Source organism: Triticum aestivum, chromosome 7B (assembly GCF_018294505.1).
Source record: "Triticum aestivum cultivar Chinese Spring chromosome 7B, IWGSC CS RefSeq v2.1, whole genome shotgun sequence".
Classification (NCBI taxonomy): Eukaryota; Viridiplantae; Streptophyta; class Magnoliopsida; order Poales; family Poaceae; genus Triticum; species Triticum aestivum.
This window is the reverse complement of record NC_057813.1, coordinates 572,209,824-572,228,881: the sequence shown is the minus strand read 5'-3', so window position 1 is coordinate 572,228,881 and position 19,058 is coordinate 572,209,824. Positions and strand designations below refer to the sequence as shown.

Below are 19,058 nucleotides of genomic sequence, written 5' to 3'. Positions count from 1 at the left end.
GACTATGGAATAAGGAGTGGCAAAAGCCTAAGATTGGGGATGCCCAGGGCACCCCAAGATATTCAATAATAGCCAAAAGCCTAAGCTTGGGGATGCCCCGGGAAGGCATCCCCTCTTTCGTCTTCGTTCATTGGTAACTTTACTAGGAGCTATATTTTTATTCGCCACATGATATGTGTTTTGATTGGAGCGTTGTGTATTATATTAGTCTTTGATTTTTAGTTTACCACAATCATCCTTGCTGTACACACCTTTTGGGAGAAGCCCACTTGATTGAATTTATTAGAATTTGCTCTAGTGCTTTACTTATATCTTTTAGAGCACGGCGGTGGCTTGATTTTATAGAAATTGCTAGTCTCTCATGCTTCACTTATATTATTTTTAGAGTCTTTTAGAACAGCATGGTATTTGCTATGGTTATAAATTGGTCCTATAATGGTAGGCATCCAAGTTGGGTATAATAAAAACTATCATAGGAAGTGAATTGGATGATATGATCAATTTGATACTTGATAATTGTTTTGAGATATGGAGGTAGTGATATTAAAGTCATGCTAGTTGGATGATTATGAATTTAAAGAATGCTTGTGTTGAAGTTAGAAAGTCCCGTAGCATGCACGTATGGTTAAAGTTGTGTAACAAATTTGAAACATGAAGTGTACCTGGCTTGTGCATCCTTATGAGTGGCGGTCGGGGACGAGCGATGGTCTTTTTCTACCAATCTATCCCTCTAGGAGCATGCGCATAGTGCTTGATTTTTGATTACTTCTAAATTTTTTCAATAATTATATGAGTTCTTTTCACTAATGTTGAGTCCATGGATTATACGCACTTTTACCTTTCAACCATTGCTAGCCTCTTCGGTGTCGTGCATTGCCCTTTCTCACCTTGAGAGTTGGTGCAAACTTCGTCAGTGCATCCAAACCCCGTGATACGATACGCTCTATCACACATAAACCTCCTTATATCTTCCTCAAAACAGCCACAATACCTACCTATTATGCCATTTTCATAGCCATTCCGAGATATATTGCCATACAACTTTCCACCGTTCCGTTCATCATTATCATGACATACATTGCTTTTGTCATATTGCCATTGCATGATCATGTAGTTGACATCGTATTTGTGGAAAGCCACCATGCATAATTTTACATACATGTCACTCTTGATTCATTGCACCATCCCGGTACACCGCCGGAGGCATTCATTTAGAGTCATATCTTGTTCTAGTTTCGAGTTGTAATTCATATGTTGTAATCAATGAAAGTGTGATGATCATCATTATTATAGCATTGCCCAAAAAGAAAAAAAGAAAAAAAGAAAGGTCAAAAAAAGGCCAAAGAAAAGAAAAGAAAAGAAAAAAAAGAAAATAAATAAATAAAATAAATAAAAGGGGCAATGTTACTATCTCTTTTACCACACTTGTGCTTCAAAGTAGCACCTTGTTCTTCATGTAGTGAGTCTCATATATTGTGCTTCAAAGTAGCACCATGTTTTTCATATAGTGAGTCTCATATGTTGTCACTTTCATATAGTAGTGGGAATTTTTCATTATATAACTTGGCTTGTATATTCCTACGATGGGCTTCCTCAAATGCCCTAGGTCTTCGTGAGCAAGCAAGTTGGATTCACACCCACTAGTTTTCTTTTGTTGAGCATTCACTTATAGCTCTAGTGCATCCGTTGCATGGGAATCCATACTCCTCATGTTGACATCAATTGATGGGCATCTCCATAGCACGTTGATTATCCTCGTCAATGTGAGAATTTCTCCTTTTTTGTCTTCTCCACACAATCCCCATCATCATATTCTATTCCACCCATAGTGTTATATCCATGGCTCACGCTCATGTATTGCATGAAGGTTGAAAAAGTTTGAGATTATTTAAGTACGAAACAATTGCTTGGCTTGTCATCGGGGGTGTAGAATTTGGGAACATCTTTTTGTGACGAAAATGAAGCAGAGTCTAACTATATGATTTTGTAGGGATGAACTTTCTTTAGCCATGTTATTTTGAGAAGATATGATTGCTCTGGTTAGTATGCTTGAAGTGTTACTATTTCTTTTATCAACATGAACTTCTATTTTGATTCATTTGGATCTGAACATTGATGCCACAATAAAGAAAATTACATTGAGAATTATGCTAGGTAGCATTCCACATCAAAAAAATTGTTTTTATCATTTACCTACTCGAGGACGAGCATGAATTAAGCTTGGGGATGCTTGATACGTCTCCAACGTATCTATATTTTTTTATTGTTCCATGCTATTATATTACCCCTTTTGGATGTTTATGGGCTTTATTTTACACATTTATATCATTTTTGGGACTAACCTACTAACCGGTGGCCCAGCCCGCATTGTTGTTTTTTTTTGCCTATTTCAGTATTTCGAAGAAAAGGAATATCAAACGGAGTCCAAACGGAATGCAACCATCGGGAGCGTGATTTTTGGAACGAACGTGATCCGGAGAACTTGGAGTGCAAGACAAGAAGCAAATGAGGCGGCCAGGAGATAGGAGGGCGCGCCCACCCCTCCTGGGCGCGCCCCCTGTCTCCCGGGCCCCTCGAGCGGCCACCGATGTACTTGTTCCTCCTACATATACCTACGTACCCCAAAAACATCCAGGGAGCAACCAAAACACAATTTCCACCACCATAACCTTCTGTATCCGCGAGATCCCATCTTGGAGCCTTCGTCGGTGCTCCGCCAGAGGGCAAATCGACCATGGAGGGCTTCTGCATCAACACCATAGCCCCTCCGATGAGTTGTGAGTAGTTTACCACAGACCTTCGGGTCCATAGTTATTAGCTAGTTGGCTTCTTCTCTCTTTTTGGATCTCAATACAATGTTCTCCCCCTCTCTTGTGGAGATCTATTCGATGTAAACTCTTTTTGCGATGTGTTTGTTGAGATCCGATGAATTGTGGGTTTATGATCAAGTTTATCTATGAGAAATATTTGAATCTTCTCTGAATTCTTTTATGTATGATTGAGTTATCTTTGCAAGTCTCTTTGAATTATCAGTTTGGTTTGGCCTACTAGATTGATCTTTCTTGCCATGGGAGAAGTGCTTAGCTTTGGGTTCAATCTTGTGGTGTCCTTACCCAGTGAAAGAAAGGGTTGCAAGGCACGTATTGTATTGTTGCCATCGAGGATAAAAAGATGGGGTTTATATCATATTGCATGAGTTTATCCCTCTACATCATGTCATCTTTCTTAATGTGTTACTCTGTTCTTATGAACTTAATACTCTAGATGCATGCTGGATAGCGGTCGATGTGTGGAGTAATAGTAGTAGATGCAGGCAGGAGTCGGTCTACTTGTCACGGACGTGATGCCTATATACATGATCATGCCTAGATAATCTCATAATTATTCGCTTTTCTATCAATTGCTCGACAGTAATTTGTTCACCCACCATAATACTTATGCTATCTTGAGATAAGCCTCTAGTGAAACCTATGGCCCCCGGGTCTATCTTTTATCATATAAGCTTTCAATCTACTTTTATTTGCATCTTTACTTTTTGCATCTATATTATAAAATACCAAAAATATATTTATCTTATCATATTATCTGTATCAGATCTCACTTTCGCAAGTGCCTGTGAAGGGATTGAAAACCCCTTTATTGCGTTGGTTGCGAGTTCTTTGTTTGTTTGTGTAGGTGCGTGGGACTTTTGAGGAGCCTCCTACTGGATTGATACCTTCTTTCTCAAAAACTGAGAGAAATACTTACGCTATTATTGATGCATCACCCTTTCTTCTTCAAGGAAAACCAACGCCAAGCTCAAGACGTAGCAAGAAGGATTTCTGGCGCCGTTGTCGGGGAGGTCTTCGCTCAAGTCAAGACATACCAAGTACCCATCACAAACTCATCTCCCTCGCATTTACATTATTTGCCATTTGCCTCTCATTTTCCTCTCCTCCACTTCACCCTTGCTGTTTTATTTGCCTTCTCTTTCCCAATCTCTCTCTCTCTCTTTTTCACTTGCCTTTTTCTGTTTGCTCATGTGTTAGATCGTTTACCTTGTCATTATGGCTAGTTCCTTATCCACTCCTATGTCTCCCGAGTTTGAAGTTCTTCACTTCAAGCAAAGGCAAGGAGAAAACTTAAAAGATGATTGGTATAGGATGATGGAATCTTATCGCAAGTGCACCCTAGAGGTGAAATTTAGAATTCTTCTTCGCAATTTTTATGTTGGGCTAAATATGACGCATAGACAACTCTTGGATTGCATTGCCAAGGGAAATTTTATTGAAATTGATCCTAGTATTGCTCATGAAATTATAGAGGGAATAGTGGGAACACTACCTCAAAAGGGAGGATCACATCCTACCCAAGAAGAAACACAAGTGTTTGGAAAGATTTGCGAAGTAACTAAAATTTTACAAAAGTCTCTTGAGCCTCTTAAAAGTGTTAGCGGAAATCTTCACCGCATGAATATGTTGATTACTCTTTGCAATAAGAGGTTGGATTCTTTAGATCTAAAAATTTCCGACATTTTCCGGATGATCTTGGTATTTTCCCAGCCTCGGTAAAACCGTTGAACCTTTATTGTGATAATTCTGGTGCCATCGCACAAGCCAAGGAGCCGAGGAATCACCACAAGGTCAAACACATAGATCGGAAATATCACCTGATACGAAAGATCATAAAGAATGGTGATGTAGACTTATGCAAAATTCACACGGATGCAAATGTTGCAGATCCGTTGACTAAGCCGCTTCCACAACCCAAGCATGAGGGGCACGTTAGAGCTATGGGCATTCGATGTCTATTTGATTGACTCTAGTGCAAGTGGGAGACTGTTGGAGATATGCCCTAGAGGCAATCATGTGTGATGATATTTCATGTGTGTTTATGAATAAAGATAGTCCTTGGACATTATCAATGATGTGTATTAGCAAGTACGTGACTTTTTTATGGGACTATGCATTGTATGATGACTGTCCTAAAAGGTCCCTAGTCGAAAGGGTTGTGTGGACACGCAGCCGACTAGACTAGCATATGACACGGATGATGGCTTGGTCTCACTAGCCATGGAGCATTGGATACTAACCGGATAATATGGACTTGGAAGGATCTGGTCGGATTCGACATAGTCGGATCCGAGTCGAGATAAGGTCTGAGTCGGACAGACCCAACTATGAGACGCAGCGATATGTCATATGTGAGTCTCTAGTACAACATACGTTCTATGTCCTAAGACCTGAGCTGATGCATGTACTCGGGATGGTGACAGACTTGTTTTGGGCCAACCAAACGCTACTCCGTGACTGGGTAGTTACAAAGGTAGGTTTCAGGCTTGTCCAGTCCCATGCTGCGAGACATGGTCGAGCAAGATGGGATTTGCCCCTCCGATTAGAAGAGATATACTCTGGGCCCCTCGTGTGATCCGACCAGGATAAGCATGGCCATGCGACTAGGATTATGAGATAATCCAGATAGTGGTCGGAATCACTGGAACGAGAAAGCGGTCGGGCTAGCACAAGGATGACAATCTCGCCTTGAGCCCGACAACATATATCGTGTGGCAAAGCGAATAGAAGTGTGACATGTTGTACAGGTTCGCCTAACCAGCTTCATAGTCTGCTTGGTGTTCGGCATGCCTTACTAGAGGCCACTACCAATCGTGCAGTTCAGAGGTGATCCGAACTGCGACCAAGCCGACTTGAACCTAAGGGGTCGCGCGCTTAAGAGAAGGAACCTACGAGGTTGGATCCGAGGACACTGGTCGGATGTGATCCGAGCTGTAATCGGATTGTGGCCGAGTAGACTCGTGGGCTTTAGGGTCCGTGCGAGGCCCAAGTGTTGAGCCCGCGACTGACGCCTATATAAAGTGGAGGTACGGCACACTCATGCGATTGATCGCTTCGGCACTGTCACTAGGGTTTGCATGTGTTGCGAATAGCCACCTCCACTCGCTGTTGGTTGTGTGATCGGACCTAGCAGTCCGTTGCACGACGTTCCTCCTGCACGCGTGAATACCGTTAGAGGCGGTGCACTTGCGCCGTTCCGGCGAACCTGTTCGCGGGATCCGATCGCCTGCGTGGGAGACCGGCAAGGAGGAGACGACTCCGGGAACACGCTGCCTCAACTCTACTTCCGCTACACGGCACTGTGCGTCTAGTGGTAACGATCTGTGAATCACCTCCCGTAGCATGTTATTGGTTGTTCTGCGCGTAGAAAATTTTAATTTGCAGTCGACACACCCTATCGTAGAACCCAACACCTAGAGACCCTTCGTCGTATCTATCACATAAATATTTTCCCACACCATAGACGCAATCTGAGGTGATCCGATATGAAGTCTTTTTCCGGACTATGCAGAAGGGGGAGATCATCACCTACCTCTTCGTCGTCGGCATTCCTCATGCCATGATGAGGTGTGAGTAATCCAATTTGTACTATGAGTCCCTAACAATAGTGACATCTTCTTTCTCATGTTCTTCAAGTGAAAGATCACATGGCTTCCTAACATGATTATGATCCATTTGATGTAACATTCAATGCGCTTGTTGCAGTGTGATGGTTGTCACTCTATAGTCATATTTTTTATATGATTTATGGATGTAAATGCTCTTCGATCTATTAGTTTATTCACTGGCTATGTTTAGATGAATGATTTGCAAAAGAGAGTTGTGTGCATTAGTTGAGTTAATCATTTTGAGAGATTATTTTCGGTGACAATAACAATACAAAGCTCTTGTTGTATCCTCACCACCACTAAGGATAAAAAGTTAAGTATCTCACCCCCATCGCTGAATAAAGGTGTAGGGAAATATAGTTATCAGCATTATGTTATTTCTGCGAACTCAGAGTAACTAACATAATTAGGTTCCTTGTGGTGGAACTTGTCCAGGAGGGTTCAAGTCCTAGACTTGGCACTCTTCCCTAAAAAAAGACTTGGCACCCGTGCTCACATTTTCCTGCATTTATTTTGAGACGTTTCGGCGATATGCGCTTATTGTGAGAAGACGTTCGGGTCGAGTACCAGGCACATCTGATGACTTCGTCAATCTCAAGATCTTATTCAGGCTCCGTATCTCGAAAGTGCGGGTGTGTGCATGCATTCGTAGGGGCGACTATATGTGCATGTATGTAAGTATTTGTGTTTGTACTATATTAAAAAGAAATTATGTTTCGTATTTGATGTAACCATCACATGTGTATTTTCCATACACATTGTAATTTAATATTAAGTTAGCCACAAAAGGTGTGCGAGAGTTTGATGCAAATTGGATGGATTTTTTTTTCGGGTAAAATTGTGTGGATATGCTTACGCTGCGCTTGTCATCTGATTTCGACATCGGCCGGCCGGCTGATGGTTCACGGGTGTTTGTATGTTTGCTCTAGGAAGTTGTTTTTCTGCAACTAGTCAGCTGGAGCTCCTCGGAGTCGGATGGCCGGCCGATTACAAGAATATATACACGCAATTTTCACAAATCGACACTTTTTCCATCAATATATCATTCGTCTTTCTGGTTGGATCGTACAACATGTCACTTCAGTATGCAAATCATTGATCGATTGCCCTGAGCTAACTAGCTTCCAGAAAAAGGCAAATCGATCAGATATCGATTGATGACCATACTGCCCAGGCCACACATCTCATCCCCTATAAATACTCTCCAGATCGCTGCAATATACGTACTCACAAAGCAAAGCAGAAGCAAGCTCGAGCAGCAGCTACACCACCGGCCTAGTCACTCCGTGCTAGTTAGAGCGAGCGAGCAATGGCGGCATCCAGGACGAGCAGCATGCAGGCCCGGCCCTGAGGGCGGGCAGGGGGGGCGGCCGCCCCGGGCCCCCAAAATTCAGGGGCCCCTCCCCAGGGTATGTACACACAGGCCATGGCCCAGGGAGGTAGTGCATGGACGCATGCAAACTAGCGAACTGCCAGCGATTCTTCCTCTACTCAAAAAAGGAAACGTAGCGCTATTCTTCCATTCCATCACGTAGCAATCCCATACCCTACGCCGTCCATTCCGTCATAAATAACAAGCCGTCCTGCTTATTTCCCCTAATTTCCTTCCTAATCCCGGTCGCCGGTTCGCCGATGACGAGACGCTAATCAGAATACTTAGTACGCGCTGCCGCTTTCCTCTCCGCCTTCAGGCGCTGGACATGCACACACACATGGCAGATTCGCCGGCCTAATTTCAGACGAGTCAATATCGCGCCATTGGGTCATCGCTCAACAACACCCTAGCACCAAAGCCGATCCGATCATCCAAGGTATATTATACTATATTAGTATTCTCTGATCCCTACTCCATATACGTTTAGTACTGATCAAGTAATTTATCCATCACATACATGGGGCATAGCTTGCATCGATCAACCTTTGATGTCATTATTTGTTTATTTTTTCCAGCACAATTAAAAAAGATATAATAGGTGGATGATGCAATCACAGAAGCGTTCTTGATACAAAAAATCAAGAGAAATACTGATGCATCGCTGAACCCAAATGGCAAATTGCCGATTGTTGTTGTGGAGAAGATGAACAAATTGATGGGAATTCCATATCTGATCAAGAGGGAAATGTTAACATCAACCTCCATGATAAAAATGTAAGTTGTTTTGAGAGTACAGTCATTTCAATAGGTTCACATTGTGTGTGTGTGTGGGGGGGGGGGGGGGGGGGGGGCACACTCTGGTAGCATCGATGATCATCCAGTTTTGCATTTTTCTGAACTAAAAATTATTAATTGACTTTGCCAAATGGTGTAATGTCTTCTATGAGGATTTTTGAGTATGTCAAGGAAGTCGATTTTTATCCCGATGCCTCAATTAATTATCATCTTGTTTGCAATGCATGTAACTATCACATTAGTTGAAAATAAGTTTTTTTGAGTTAAGAGTATTGAATAGTTATTTGAAATCAACAATGACTCAGGAGAGTTTAAAGGGTTTGACAACAAGATGCATCGAGCGGAAATTATCGGATAAGATTGACATGTACAACTACTTTTTTAAGTGACTTTGCATCAAAGAATGTTATTTTTAAACGGTAGCATGTACAATTATTTCATATGTATATTTTTTTGATGAATTTAAATGATTATTGGTAACATTTCATATATTCATAATTACCACTATATTGTCTATACTAAGGGGCCCAAGTTTTGGTTTCGCCCCGGGCCCCTAAAATCTCAGGACCGGCCCTGTCAGCATGGCCGTGGCAATGATGGCGGTCGTGGCCGTGCTCCTGTGCGCGGGCGGGCGGCCGGCGGAGGCGTGCAACGGCCACCCGTGCCCGTCGCCGGCGGGCAATTGCCCCGTGAACGCGGTGAAGCTGGCGGTGTGCGCGGACGTGCTGGACGGGCTGATCCACGTGGTGCTAGGGCAGTCGCCGCCCAAGCAGCCGTGCTGCTCCCTCATCTCCGGCCTGGTGGACCTGGACGCCGCCGCCTGCGTCTGCCTCGCCATCAACGCCAACGTCCTCGGCATCAACCTCGACGTCGACGTCGACCTCACGCTGCTGCTCAACTACTGCGACTGCAAGGTGCCCAAGGGCTTCCGCTGCGCTTGATTGGATCAGCCATTGTGCATGCATGCGTGTGCATGGTCATGTACGTGTCAGGTCGTGTGTACCGTGTGTTTGGTTGTCGTGTGCTCCTACCTAGTACGTACCACATCAGTATCAGGTCGTGTGAATTCCCAGCTTGTGTGCGTTGTGTTAAAAGCGACATTTTTCTTTTTCTCCAATAAAAAGCACTGTACTTGTACTATGTTGTATGGTCACGTGTTTATTCGCAGTCTGATCTGGAACTGGAAGCATGCACGTTCAATTATAGGCCGAGCGCCTGACAGTAGCCCCAGAGCGTCTCCGCGGACCGGCGGAGCGTCGTTTCTTCGTCGCCGGTGAGCTCCAGCTCCGCGGCGACCCCGAGCACGCCGCGGCGCCCGAGCCTGGCCGGGAGGCTAAGGAAGACCTCGTGGGCATCGCCGGGGACGAAGCCCTTGGCGAGCACCGACACCGGGTGGACGCGCCGCTGGTCGCGGAGGAGCGACCTGGCCAGACTGGCCACCGAGTAGCCGATGGCCCAGGACGTGTACCCCTTGAGCCCGATCACCTCGCGCGCCCCGCCCACCACCGCCCGCCGGATCCCCTCCAGGGCCTCCGCATCGAACGACGAGTGGGTCTTCTGGAGGTAGCTCAGCACCGGCATGCCGCCGACGCGGACGCTCGACCACAACGCCAGCGCGCCGTCTCCGTGCTCGCCGACCATGTACGCCTGCACGTCCTGCGCGCCCACGCCGAGGTGCTCGGCCAGGAGGCACCGGAGCCTGGCGGAGTCGAGGTCCGTGCCGGAGCCGATCACGCGGCTCGACGGGAACCCCGATAGCTTCCACGCCGCGTACGCCAGCACGTCCACCGGGTTCGACACCACCAGCAGAAGCGACTCCGGCGACCCCTCCGCCACCGCCGGCACGACCTCCCTCAGCAGCGCCACGTTCCTCCTCAGCTGGTCCATCCGTGACGCCGCCGCTGTCTCCCTGGGCACCGTGATGATGGCCAGGTCAGAGCCCCTGGTGAGCGCGAGGACGTCGGTTCCGGCGACGATGCGGACGCGCGGGAGGAACGCCGCGGCGTGCTGCAGGTCCAGCATCTCACCGCGGACCCTGTCGGCCTCGGCGTCCACGAGCGCGATCTCGTCGGCGAGTCCCTGCGTCAGGATGGTCTGCGCGATGGCCATGCCCACGTTGCCGGCGCCGATGACGGACACCTTGGTGAGCCGCTCACACGGCTGCAGCGGGGTCATTTCCCCGTCGTGGCCGGATGAGGGAACCTGCCGGAACAAGCCCGCGCCCTTGTCGACGTCGAAGCCGAGCTCGGACAGCGAGGACGCCTCCTTCCTCATCAGGCTCATGGTGTCAGTCAAATCGATCGGGTTGTGTTGATATCGTGCTTGCTCGATCAGTTGGGTTTGGAACTTTGGGTGCAATACAATGCATGGTACGTACGTAGCTGAGAGCTCTCCTACTTATACTACCACAGTAAGTAGTGAGCAAAAAGGAGGGGTTGCTGCGAGGCCTATCTCTCTATATGTTTTTCTCCGTCTTCTTTTTGTCTTTCGGGAAAGCGAACCTAGGAAAGAAACCGAAGTCTATATGTGTTGACGGAAATAAATAAAAAAAGTGACATTTTAGTATTTTACAATACCGGAGAAGTTCCTGCTGGTTTTGACCCACGGTTCGTTCATTTCGGAATAAAAAGGTCGTAGAGTGACTTAAGAATTGACATAGGTGAGGAGGAGAGAGTATCAGAAAGGTTGAGATCTGCTTATCGTGCGTGCCCTTTTCCGTACATGCAAAAAAAATTACATGGTATATGCAAGTAGTTTTAGTTTTCAAGCGAAAAGTTCACGCAAAATAACAATCTGTCGACTTTTGCTGACCACAAATTTCGCAAAAAAGTAGTAGTTGAATCCATCGGTCAATACCAGAGGCCTGCTTTCTGTGTCTCTTGTTCCGTTTGTTTGTTCGGCAGCTGACACCTTATTAGGAAGAACTTCTTTAACAAGTGGGCAATGCTTGCCACTCAAAAAAGAAGTGGGCATGCTTTCTGGCGTTCACATCTTTTTTTTTCTTTCGAAAAAAACATCATTTTTTTCTGGATGATAAGCAATCAACCCACGAACCACTAGAGCTACTTGCCTTTAGTGATTGGTAAGGACATCTCCAGCCGTTGAGCCCCCCAGGAGGCATTTTTTCCGCCTCCTGGGGGGCTGCCGGCGAATTTTTTTGCCTGGGGGTGAATATTTATCTACTCGTTGCCCGCACCCAGCCACCATCACCACGCGAACCGCCCTGGCTAGCGGATCGCCTGCTCGGTGGCGATGAAGCGCGGCCACGGCGCGTGCGCGGCGCTGCTGAACCCGTCGGCGGTGGAGCACATGGTGTGGCCGTCACCGCTCAAGTTCATCGGCGAGCTGCGGGCAGACGCGAGGGCGTTCCTGGAGGCGGCAAGAGGCGGCCCTTGCCAAGGCCAACAGGGAGCGGGAGAAGAAGATCCTGGGCAGCAAGTACTCGGACTCCTCGCCGATACAAGGTCAGAGGCGTGCAGCTCGCGCTCTGCTGCCACAGCAAGCCCAACCCGATACGAGAAGCCGGCGTTGCCGCGGCTGAGCCGGAGGCGGCCGCGGAGGTCCCGCGAGGGGAGCAACAGTCTCGTCGGCCGGTTGCCGCATCGAGCAGCAGCGAGGTGAGCCGGCCGCGCCCGCGGGATCCAGCCGGAGAGGCGAGCTCGGGTGGCAAGGAGGAAGGCGGCGGGGCTGCGGGTGGATGGCACACCGCGGCCCAGGAAGTAGAGGAGCGGCACCAGGATCTTGGTGGCGTCCGGGGCGTCCTCGACGGCGCGACCGTCATCTACTTCAGCTACATCGGCGACAACTCCGCGTCCACCGTGGCCGAGAAGATCCGGGACCCCGCCCGCGCGCTACCCGTCGGCATTGCCGGCTCCGTGCTCAACGTCTCCACTGCTCGTAGGTGGTGAAGGCGTGCACCGCCGCCGTCACATGCTCGCGCTCCAGGGCACCGGCCTCGGCTACTCGTGGGAGGTGGGAGGCGCTCGCGGGGACGGCGCAAGCGGGAGCGGGTCCGGCGCAGCTCGACGTCCTCGGCGAGGCGTTCTGTGCGGGCGGGGGTTGGTGGGGGAGAGAAAGAGAAAAGAGATCACGTGGGTGGGCCTGAAGAAAAAGTGAGGAGAGAGAGGGAGTGGGAGGCTGACAATGGGCCCAAAGCAACTAAAGTAGTCTCTCTCCTCCCCTAGCTGCCCCCCGGGATCCTGGGAATGGGATGAGAGCGCCGGCCGTAGTTTTGGCCAAATCCGGCGGTATTTGTGCTCCTGGGGGCGCGAGTGGAAACTTTTTTGGCCGCCGGCGCTGGAAAAGTGCTCTTGGGGGCCTTCCTGGGGGGCGGTTGGAGATGCCCTAACAATGCCAATTACATAATAACAATGTTGCCGCACTATTTATTGCATATAACGATCTACTGTATCGATTATTGTTTTCTTGAATTATTTGAATAAAAATTGTGAATTTGGAAAAGTTCATTAAAAATCTAGTGAACTATTGCCAATCACTGAAAAAAGTTCATCGATTTTGAAAAAAGGTCATCAAAATTCAAAAAATACATGGATTTTAAAAAATGTCTACAAATTTGAAACAAAAACATCAATTTGAAAAAAATTCATTGATTTTTACTAAATTTCATCGAATTTGAAAAAGTACATTGATTAAAAAGCAGGTTCATCGATTTTGAAAATAAACTCATCGATTTTGAAAAAAAAAAGTCATCGATTTGGAAAATAGTTCACGAATTTGCAAAACAAATCATTGATTTGAAAAAGTTCATCAAATTTGAAAAAGGTCATCTATATTGAAAAAAGTTCTTCGAATTTGAAAAAAAATCATTAAATTATAAAAAAGTTCACCGGTTTTTTAAAAAAATTATAGATTTAAAAAAATTGGTTTTGAATATAGTTTGTCGATTTTTAAAGAAATTCATCAATTGTGAAAAAAAATCTTTCCATTTTGAAATAATCTTCATTCAATTTGGAAAAAAGAATAAAAAACCAAACAAAACCGTTCCAAATAAAAATGAAAAAGAAAAAAATAAAAAATAAAAAATAAAAAATAAAAAGAAAGTAAAAACAGGAAAAAGAAATAGGAGTAGAAAAAAAGGACATAAGAAGAAAAGAGTGAAGTAGATGTAACTAAGAACATAAGTGAAGGCGGTCGGGTGGTTAGTGGAGAGTGTTATTTGCAGAAAAAGTAGGGGTGCCTGAAGCGCCAAATAAGGATTGCCCACAATAGCTCCCTCAAAAAAAAACTGAGAAGCTTGTCTATACAATTTTATACTCAACTAAAACCATGACACTTATATTGAAACATGACGAGTAATCAACTGTATAACACCTCACACATCGCTGCAGAAATTTTTACCAACGATATTTTTTTGTAAAAATATAATATATGAGAATAATACCGCACTACATTCTCGCTATGAATGGTACAAAACCTAGAGATGAAAAGGCGATGGATGCATGTTAGAGTGCCCCGTGATATTCAAGTTCTATTTGTTGCTGAAAAATAAAAATTGATGATGTGGAGGGCTTGCATGTGCTTGATGATTTGGAAAAATATTGCAGGTGGTGCAAAGTGGAAGGGTCACATGCCCTAGATCTCTCTTGTTCATCTACAACCTACACCTTCCAATTTGAAATATAATCTTCCTATCATCATTTTCACGAGTCTATAGGTCCAACCCACTTCGGTAAGGTGATTTTAGCACCTAGGTTGGAGTTAGTTTCGATCCCCGATACCTTTCATGAGCACATGGCCACCATTCACACCAGGCGCAACTAGAGAGTCAAGCTCTGGAATATCAACGGGAGGCTTACCATGGATGAAGGGCGGGCCAGCTTCGCCATAGCTCACCAGCTGGAGATCAAGCACTTCCTTACCTTCAAGGTCCGGGTTGTATCATGTTTCAGGGTCATCGTGTTAGACCTTTCCAGCGCAAAAGTGGTGGTGTAGTACCCCGAACAGGATGAAGGGTTTGTCATGATCCCAAAAGTGTAATGTCTCAATGCCTTTGCCTCAGATCATAACAATGTGCAGTTTAGGGCCTGTTCTGATGTCCTCCAACTCTAAACTTCACAACTTCTCAGCCTGGTTTCAGCCCGAACGCCTCAACTCCAAGAAGCTAAACTTCACGAAGCCAGGCTGCAGTGTAATTTTCTGAAGCTAGGGAAACGCAGCTCCATATTTACAAGAATCTGGAGTTGGGACATATTTACGGCCATAATGCCACCGCCAAAGAAAACGGTTCGATCCCTCGCTCCTCCTCGCTCGTAAAAGGGTACCGCACGCACCGGCTCCTCCTGGTTCGCGCCAATATGGGCTGCTTTCAGCCGCCCAAGGTGGCAACAGACGGGCCAGCAGTCCCCTAGCTGGGCTGCCAGATCAAAATGGCGCTGGGAGAAGCTACGAGGCAGCCGAACGCTTTTGAGTCGCCACCTGAAGCCAGAAGTCATGCGAGAAGTTGGATCTAAGAAGTTTTAGAGAAGCTGGGCAGTTTCAGAACAGGCCCTTATTATGATTGTTGCTTGTTCAAAGTGGTATGTTCAAACTATTACTGTGTGGTTATCATGTATGTGTGCCTATGCATGCGTCTGAGTATGCTTGTAAATGTGGTGTGTATGCTTGTTCAAAGTGGTATGTTCCTCATTAATTGCCATGTCTAAGTATGCTTGTTAACTAAATGATACCTCACGTGTTGCTGCAGAAATCGATCGATTGCAATATATTTCAATGAGATTTGATTGTATGCGAACCAAATTTTGAAATACAAATGATTTGTCATTTTTGATTATATATACTTGTAAAAATATAAGTAAAATAATAGAATCGCATGTGGTGGCGGGCTTTTCCCATCCATGTTCCATGTTGATGTGGTCCCATCCGTAACTGTATGATGATGTGGCATGCTTGCATGTTGAGATAAATAAGTTGTGGGGATGACTCTCATGTATATAGGATGTGGTGTGTATGCTTGTTCAAAGTGGTTGCCTCACGACTTGAAAAAGTTACCAGTATATCTTGCACATAACCAAATAGCCATCGCCTTCTGTCTGTTGAGTGAAGACTTGCAACCAACATTGTGCTTCAATTTTTGCTTAGCCAGGCTAGTAGAAGGGGTGCGTGCGACCAAACTTAGTGCACAACATAGTTTACGACCAGCATTTGCATAGTCAAGCTGAACCGGGCCACAGATGCACGAGGCCTAAACTCCATGCATGGAACCAAACACGTCCTAATGTGTTGTTTGGATACAGAGATTATTAAACCAATTCTCCTTAAAGGATATTTCTATTGTAGCAATATAAAATCTTGTTTGGATTGTCTAACTGAATTGTGAAAATATATTTCTATGTTTTACAATTATAAAGAAATTTTGTATACTGAGGCCTAGAAAGAGGGACACGTCAAATGTGTAGTTGGCTTCGGGGTGCCTCATACACCGCAAAGCTAGAGGGCGATGCCAATGGCTGGTCTGAAGGAAGGTTGATGTAGTACTTGTCGTCAAACGTGGGCGGCACGGCGATGCCCAGTGTCCAGGTGCGCTAGCGCCTACCTAGTCAAGTCCACCTCCACCAACTTCGACACAAAAGTTGAACGGACACTACTAGGGAAAAGCATAGCAGTGCTGGTTTTTGGCCTATCAGTAGCGCGGGTAAGCGCGCTACTAATAAGGCGCTACAGCTAAAGCTTAGCAGTAGCGCCGACTGGCACTCGCTACTGCTATATCTAGTAGCGCTTTCCGCGCCAATCGCTACTGCTAATTATTAGTAGCGCTTTTGGAAACGACTGCTACTACTATTATTCTGTATTCCATTTTTTTTGAATTTTAGGTCGTATTCATACACCTGTACACAATTTTTCATACAGTAGCAATTTAGATATTGTTTTTACATCATAATGAGTTACTAAATCACTAGGTGAAAGAACCTTGGATTAGTTTCAAGTGCATGGATCCAAAGTAACCAATGGTCACTTTGGATCCATCCATTTGAAACTAATCCGCGGTTCTTTCACCCAAAGACATAATAACTTATCATCATCATCATCATATCATTAACAACTTATCATCATAATATATCATTATCATATAACTCCTCATAATCATCATTTTCGTCCATGATGAGACATCATATAACAACTTCATCACTAGTTATAATAACAACTCATCATCATCATCATCATAGTACTCATAATCACTACTCCTACTCAGCATCACCATCAAGTCTAAGACATTGTAGTCATATATAATCAACACTAACTAATTGTTCTTAATACTTAGGACCTACTCCTCTCTCCTAGCTAAATACCATAAAACAGATAAACCGGTCATTCGCCATAATGGAGAATGGACATAAACCTATCTCCAACTTGTGGCTTGCGCACATTCATTTTGTCTCCAATTATTTGCCTGTGCGCATTCATCACTTTGCTCCATTCTTTGATTTTGAGCCTTCCATCATTTGAAGAAATTGAGTATGCAGTATGGTAAGGCTCCGAGGGAGTTGGTCGTAAGCTAACCATATGCATATCACCTTCGGTAAATAGCATGTCAGGCACAACCTGCTTCGGGAGCCTCTATTCAAAAACGAAATAGTAACATATATAGTTAGCAATGTAGTTTACTTAAGAATAATGTATGCAATGAAGTTACCATAATTAACAAAATCTTACCAAGTTTTTGGCAATGAAGTTACCATCAAGCAATTTATGGACTAGTGGCACGTATCTAGTATAATTTGGGCTGATAGAGTGACTGGTTTTGAAGGCCTCAACATCTTCTATGAATGAGACAAGATAACCTTTCTCCTCACAATTATGCTTGGAGTCATAGTTGTAGTATGTGTTGTCTACTACCTTCCGAGTATTTCTTGAAGATAAGAAATAAACTCACAATTATAAATAAATAAGTTTAGTATGGACGAACACCAAATATTTTTAAATTAACAACATAAATTACTGAATGATACGTCTCCAACGTATCTATAATTTTTGATTGTTTCATGCTATTATATTACCCCTTTTTGGATGTTTATGGGCTTTATTTTACACATTTATATCATTTTTGGGCTAACCTACTAACCGGAGGCCCAGCCTGTATTGCTGTTTTTTTACCTATTTCAGTATATTGAAGAAAAGGAATATCAAACGGAGTCCAAACGGAATGAAACATTCGGGAGCGTGATTTTTGGAACAAACGTGATCCAGAGGACTTGGAGTGCAAGCCAAGAAGCAGCCGAGGCGGCCACGAGGGTGGAGGGCGCGCCCCCCTATCTCGTGGGCCCCTCGGGCGGCCACCGACCTACTTCTTCCTCCTATATATACCCACGTACCCCGAAAACATCCAGGGAGCCAACCAAAAATAATTTCCACCGCCGTAACCTTCTGTATCCGCGAGATCCCATCTTGGAGCCTTCGCCGGCGCTCCGCCAGAATGATCAAGTTTATCTATGAGAAATATTTGAATCTCCTCTGAATTCTTTTATGTATGATTGAGTTATCTTTGCAAGTCTCTTCGAATTATCAGTTTGGTTTGGCCTACTAGATTGATCTTTCTTGCCATAGGAGAAGTGCTTAGCTTTGGGTTCAATCTTGTGGTGTCCTTACCCAGTGAAAGAAAGGGTTGCAAGGCACGTATTGTATTGTTGCCATCGAGGATAAAAAGATGGGGTTTATATCATATTGCTTGAGTTTATCCCTCTACATCATGTCATTTTTCTTAATGCGTTACTCTGTTCTTATGAACTTAATACTCTAGATGCATGCTGGATAGCGGTCGATGTGTGGAGTAATAGTAGTAGATGCAGGCAGGAGTCGGTCTACTTGTTGCGGACTTGATGCCTATATACATGATCATGCCTAGATAATCTCATAATTATTTGCTTTTCTATCAATTGCTCGACAGTAATTTTTTCACCCACCGTAATACTTATGCTATCTTGAGAGAAGCCACTAGTGAAACCTATGGCCCCGGGGTCTATCTTTTATCATATAAGCTTTCCATCTACTTTTATTTGCATCTTTACTTTTCCAATCTATATTATAAAATACCAAAAATATATTTATCTCATCATATTATCTCTATCAGATCTCACTTTCGCAAGTGGCCGTGAAGTGATTGACAATCCCTTTATTGCATTGGTTGCGAGTTCTTTGTTTGTTTGTGTAGGTGCGTGGGACTTTTGAGGAGCCTCCTACTGGATTGATACCTTGGTTCTCAAAAACTGAGGGAAATACTTACGCTACTATTGCTGCATCACCCTTTCCTCTTCAAGGAAAACCAACGCAAGCTCAAGACGTAGCACTGAACTTAACAAATTAGTTTGACAAACTCACATCTAGGTAAAACTGGAGGCATATCCACATCCACCCAGATGTCGATATTATCATCATCATCATAATCTTCGGGACGAATATCAAATCTTATTCGCATTCCCTCCTCAAATCCATATG

The 19,058-nt window shown here is 44.8% G+C and overlaps 1 protein-coding gene across 1 annotated transcript; it reads right to left on the bottom strand.

Moving 5' to 3' along the window:
* Nucleotides 1-9,809: 9,809 nt before the first annotated feature.
* LOC123155643 (L-lactate dehydrogenase B-like) lies at nt 9,810-10,892 on the bottom strand. The gene has a single exon (XM_044573784.1). It carries the CDS (start codon nt 10,890-10,892, stop codon nt 9,810-9,812), a length of 1,083 nt encoding a protein of 360 aa, XP_044429719.1.
* Between the last annotated feature and the right edge of the window lie 8,166 nt (nt 10,893-19,058).

Coding starts and splice junctions, on each gene's coding strand:
- LOC123155643 (XM_044573784.1), bottom strand. CDS start 10,892: ATGAGCCTGATGAGGAAGGAGGCGTCCTCGCTGTCCGAGCTCGGCTTC.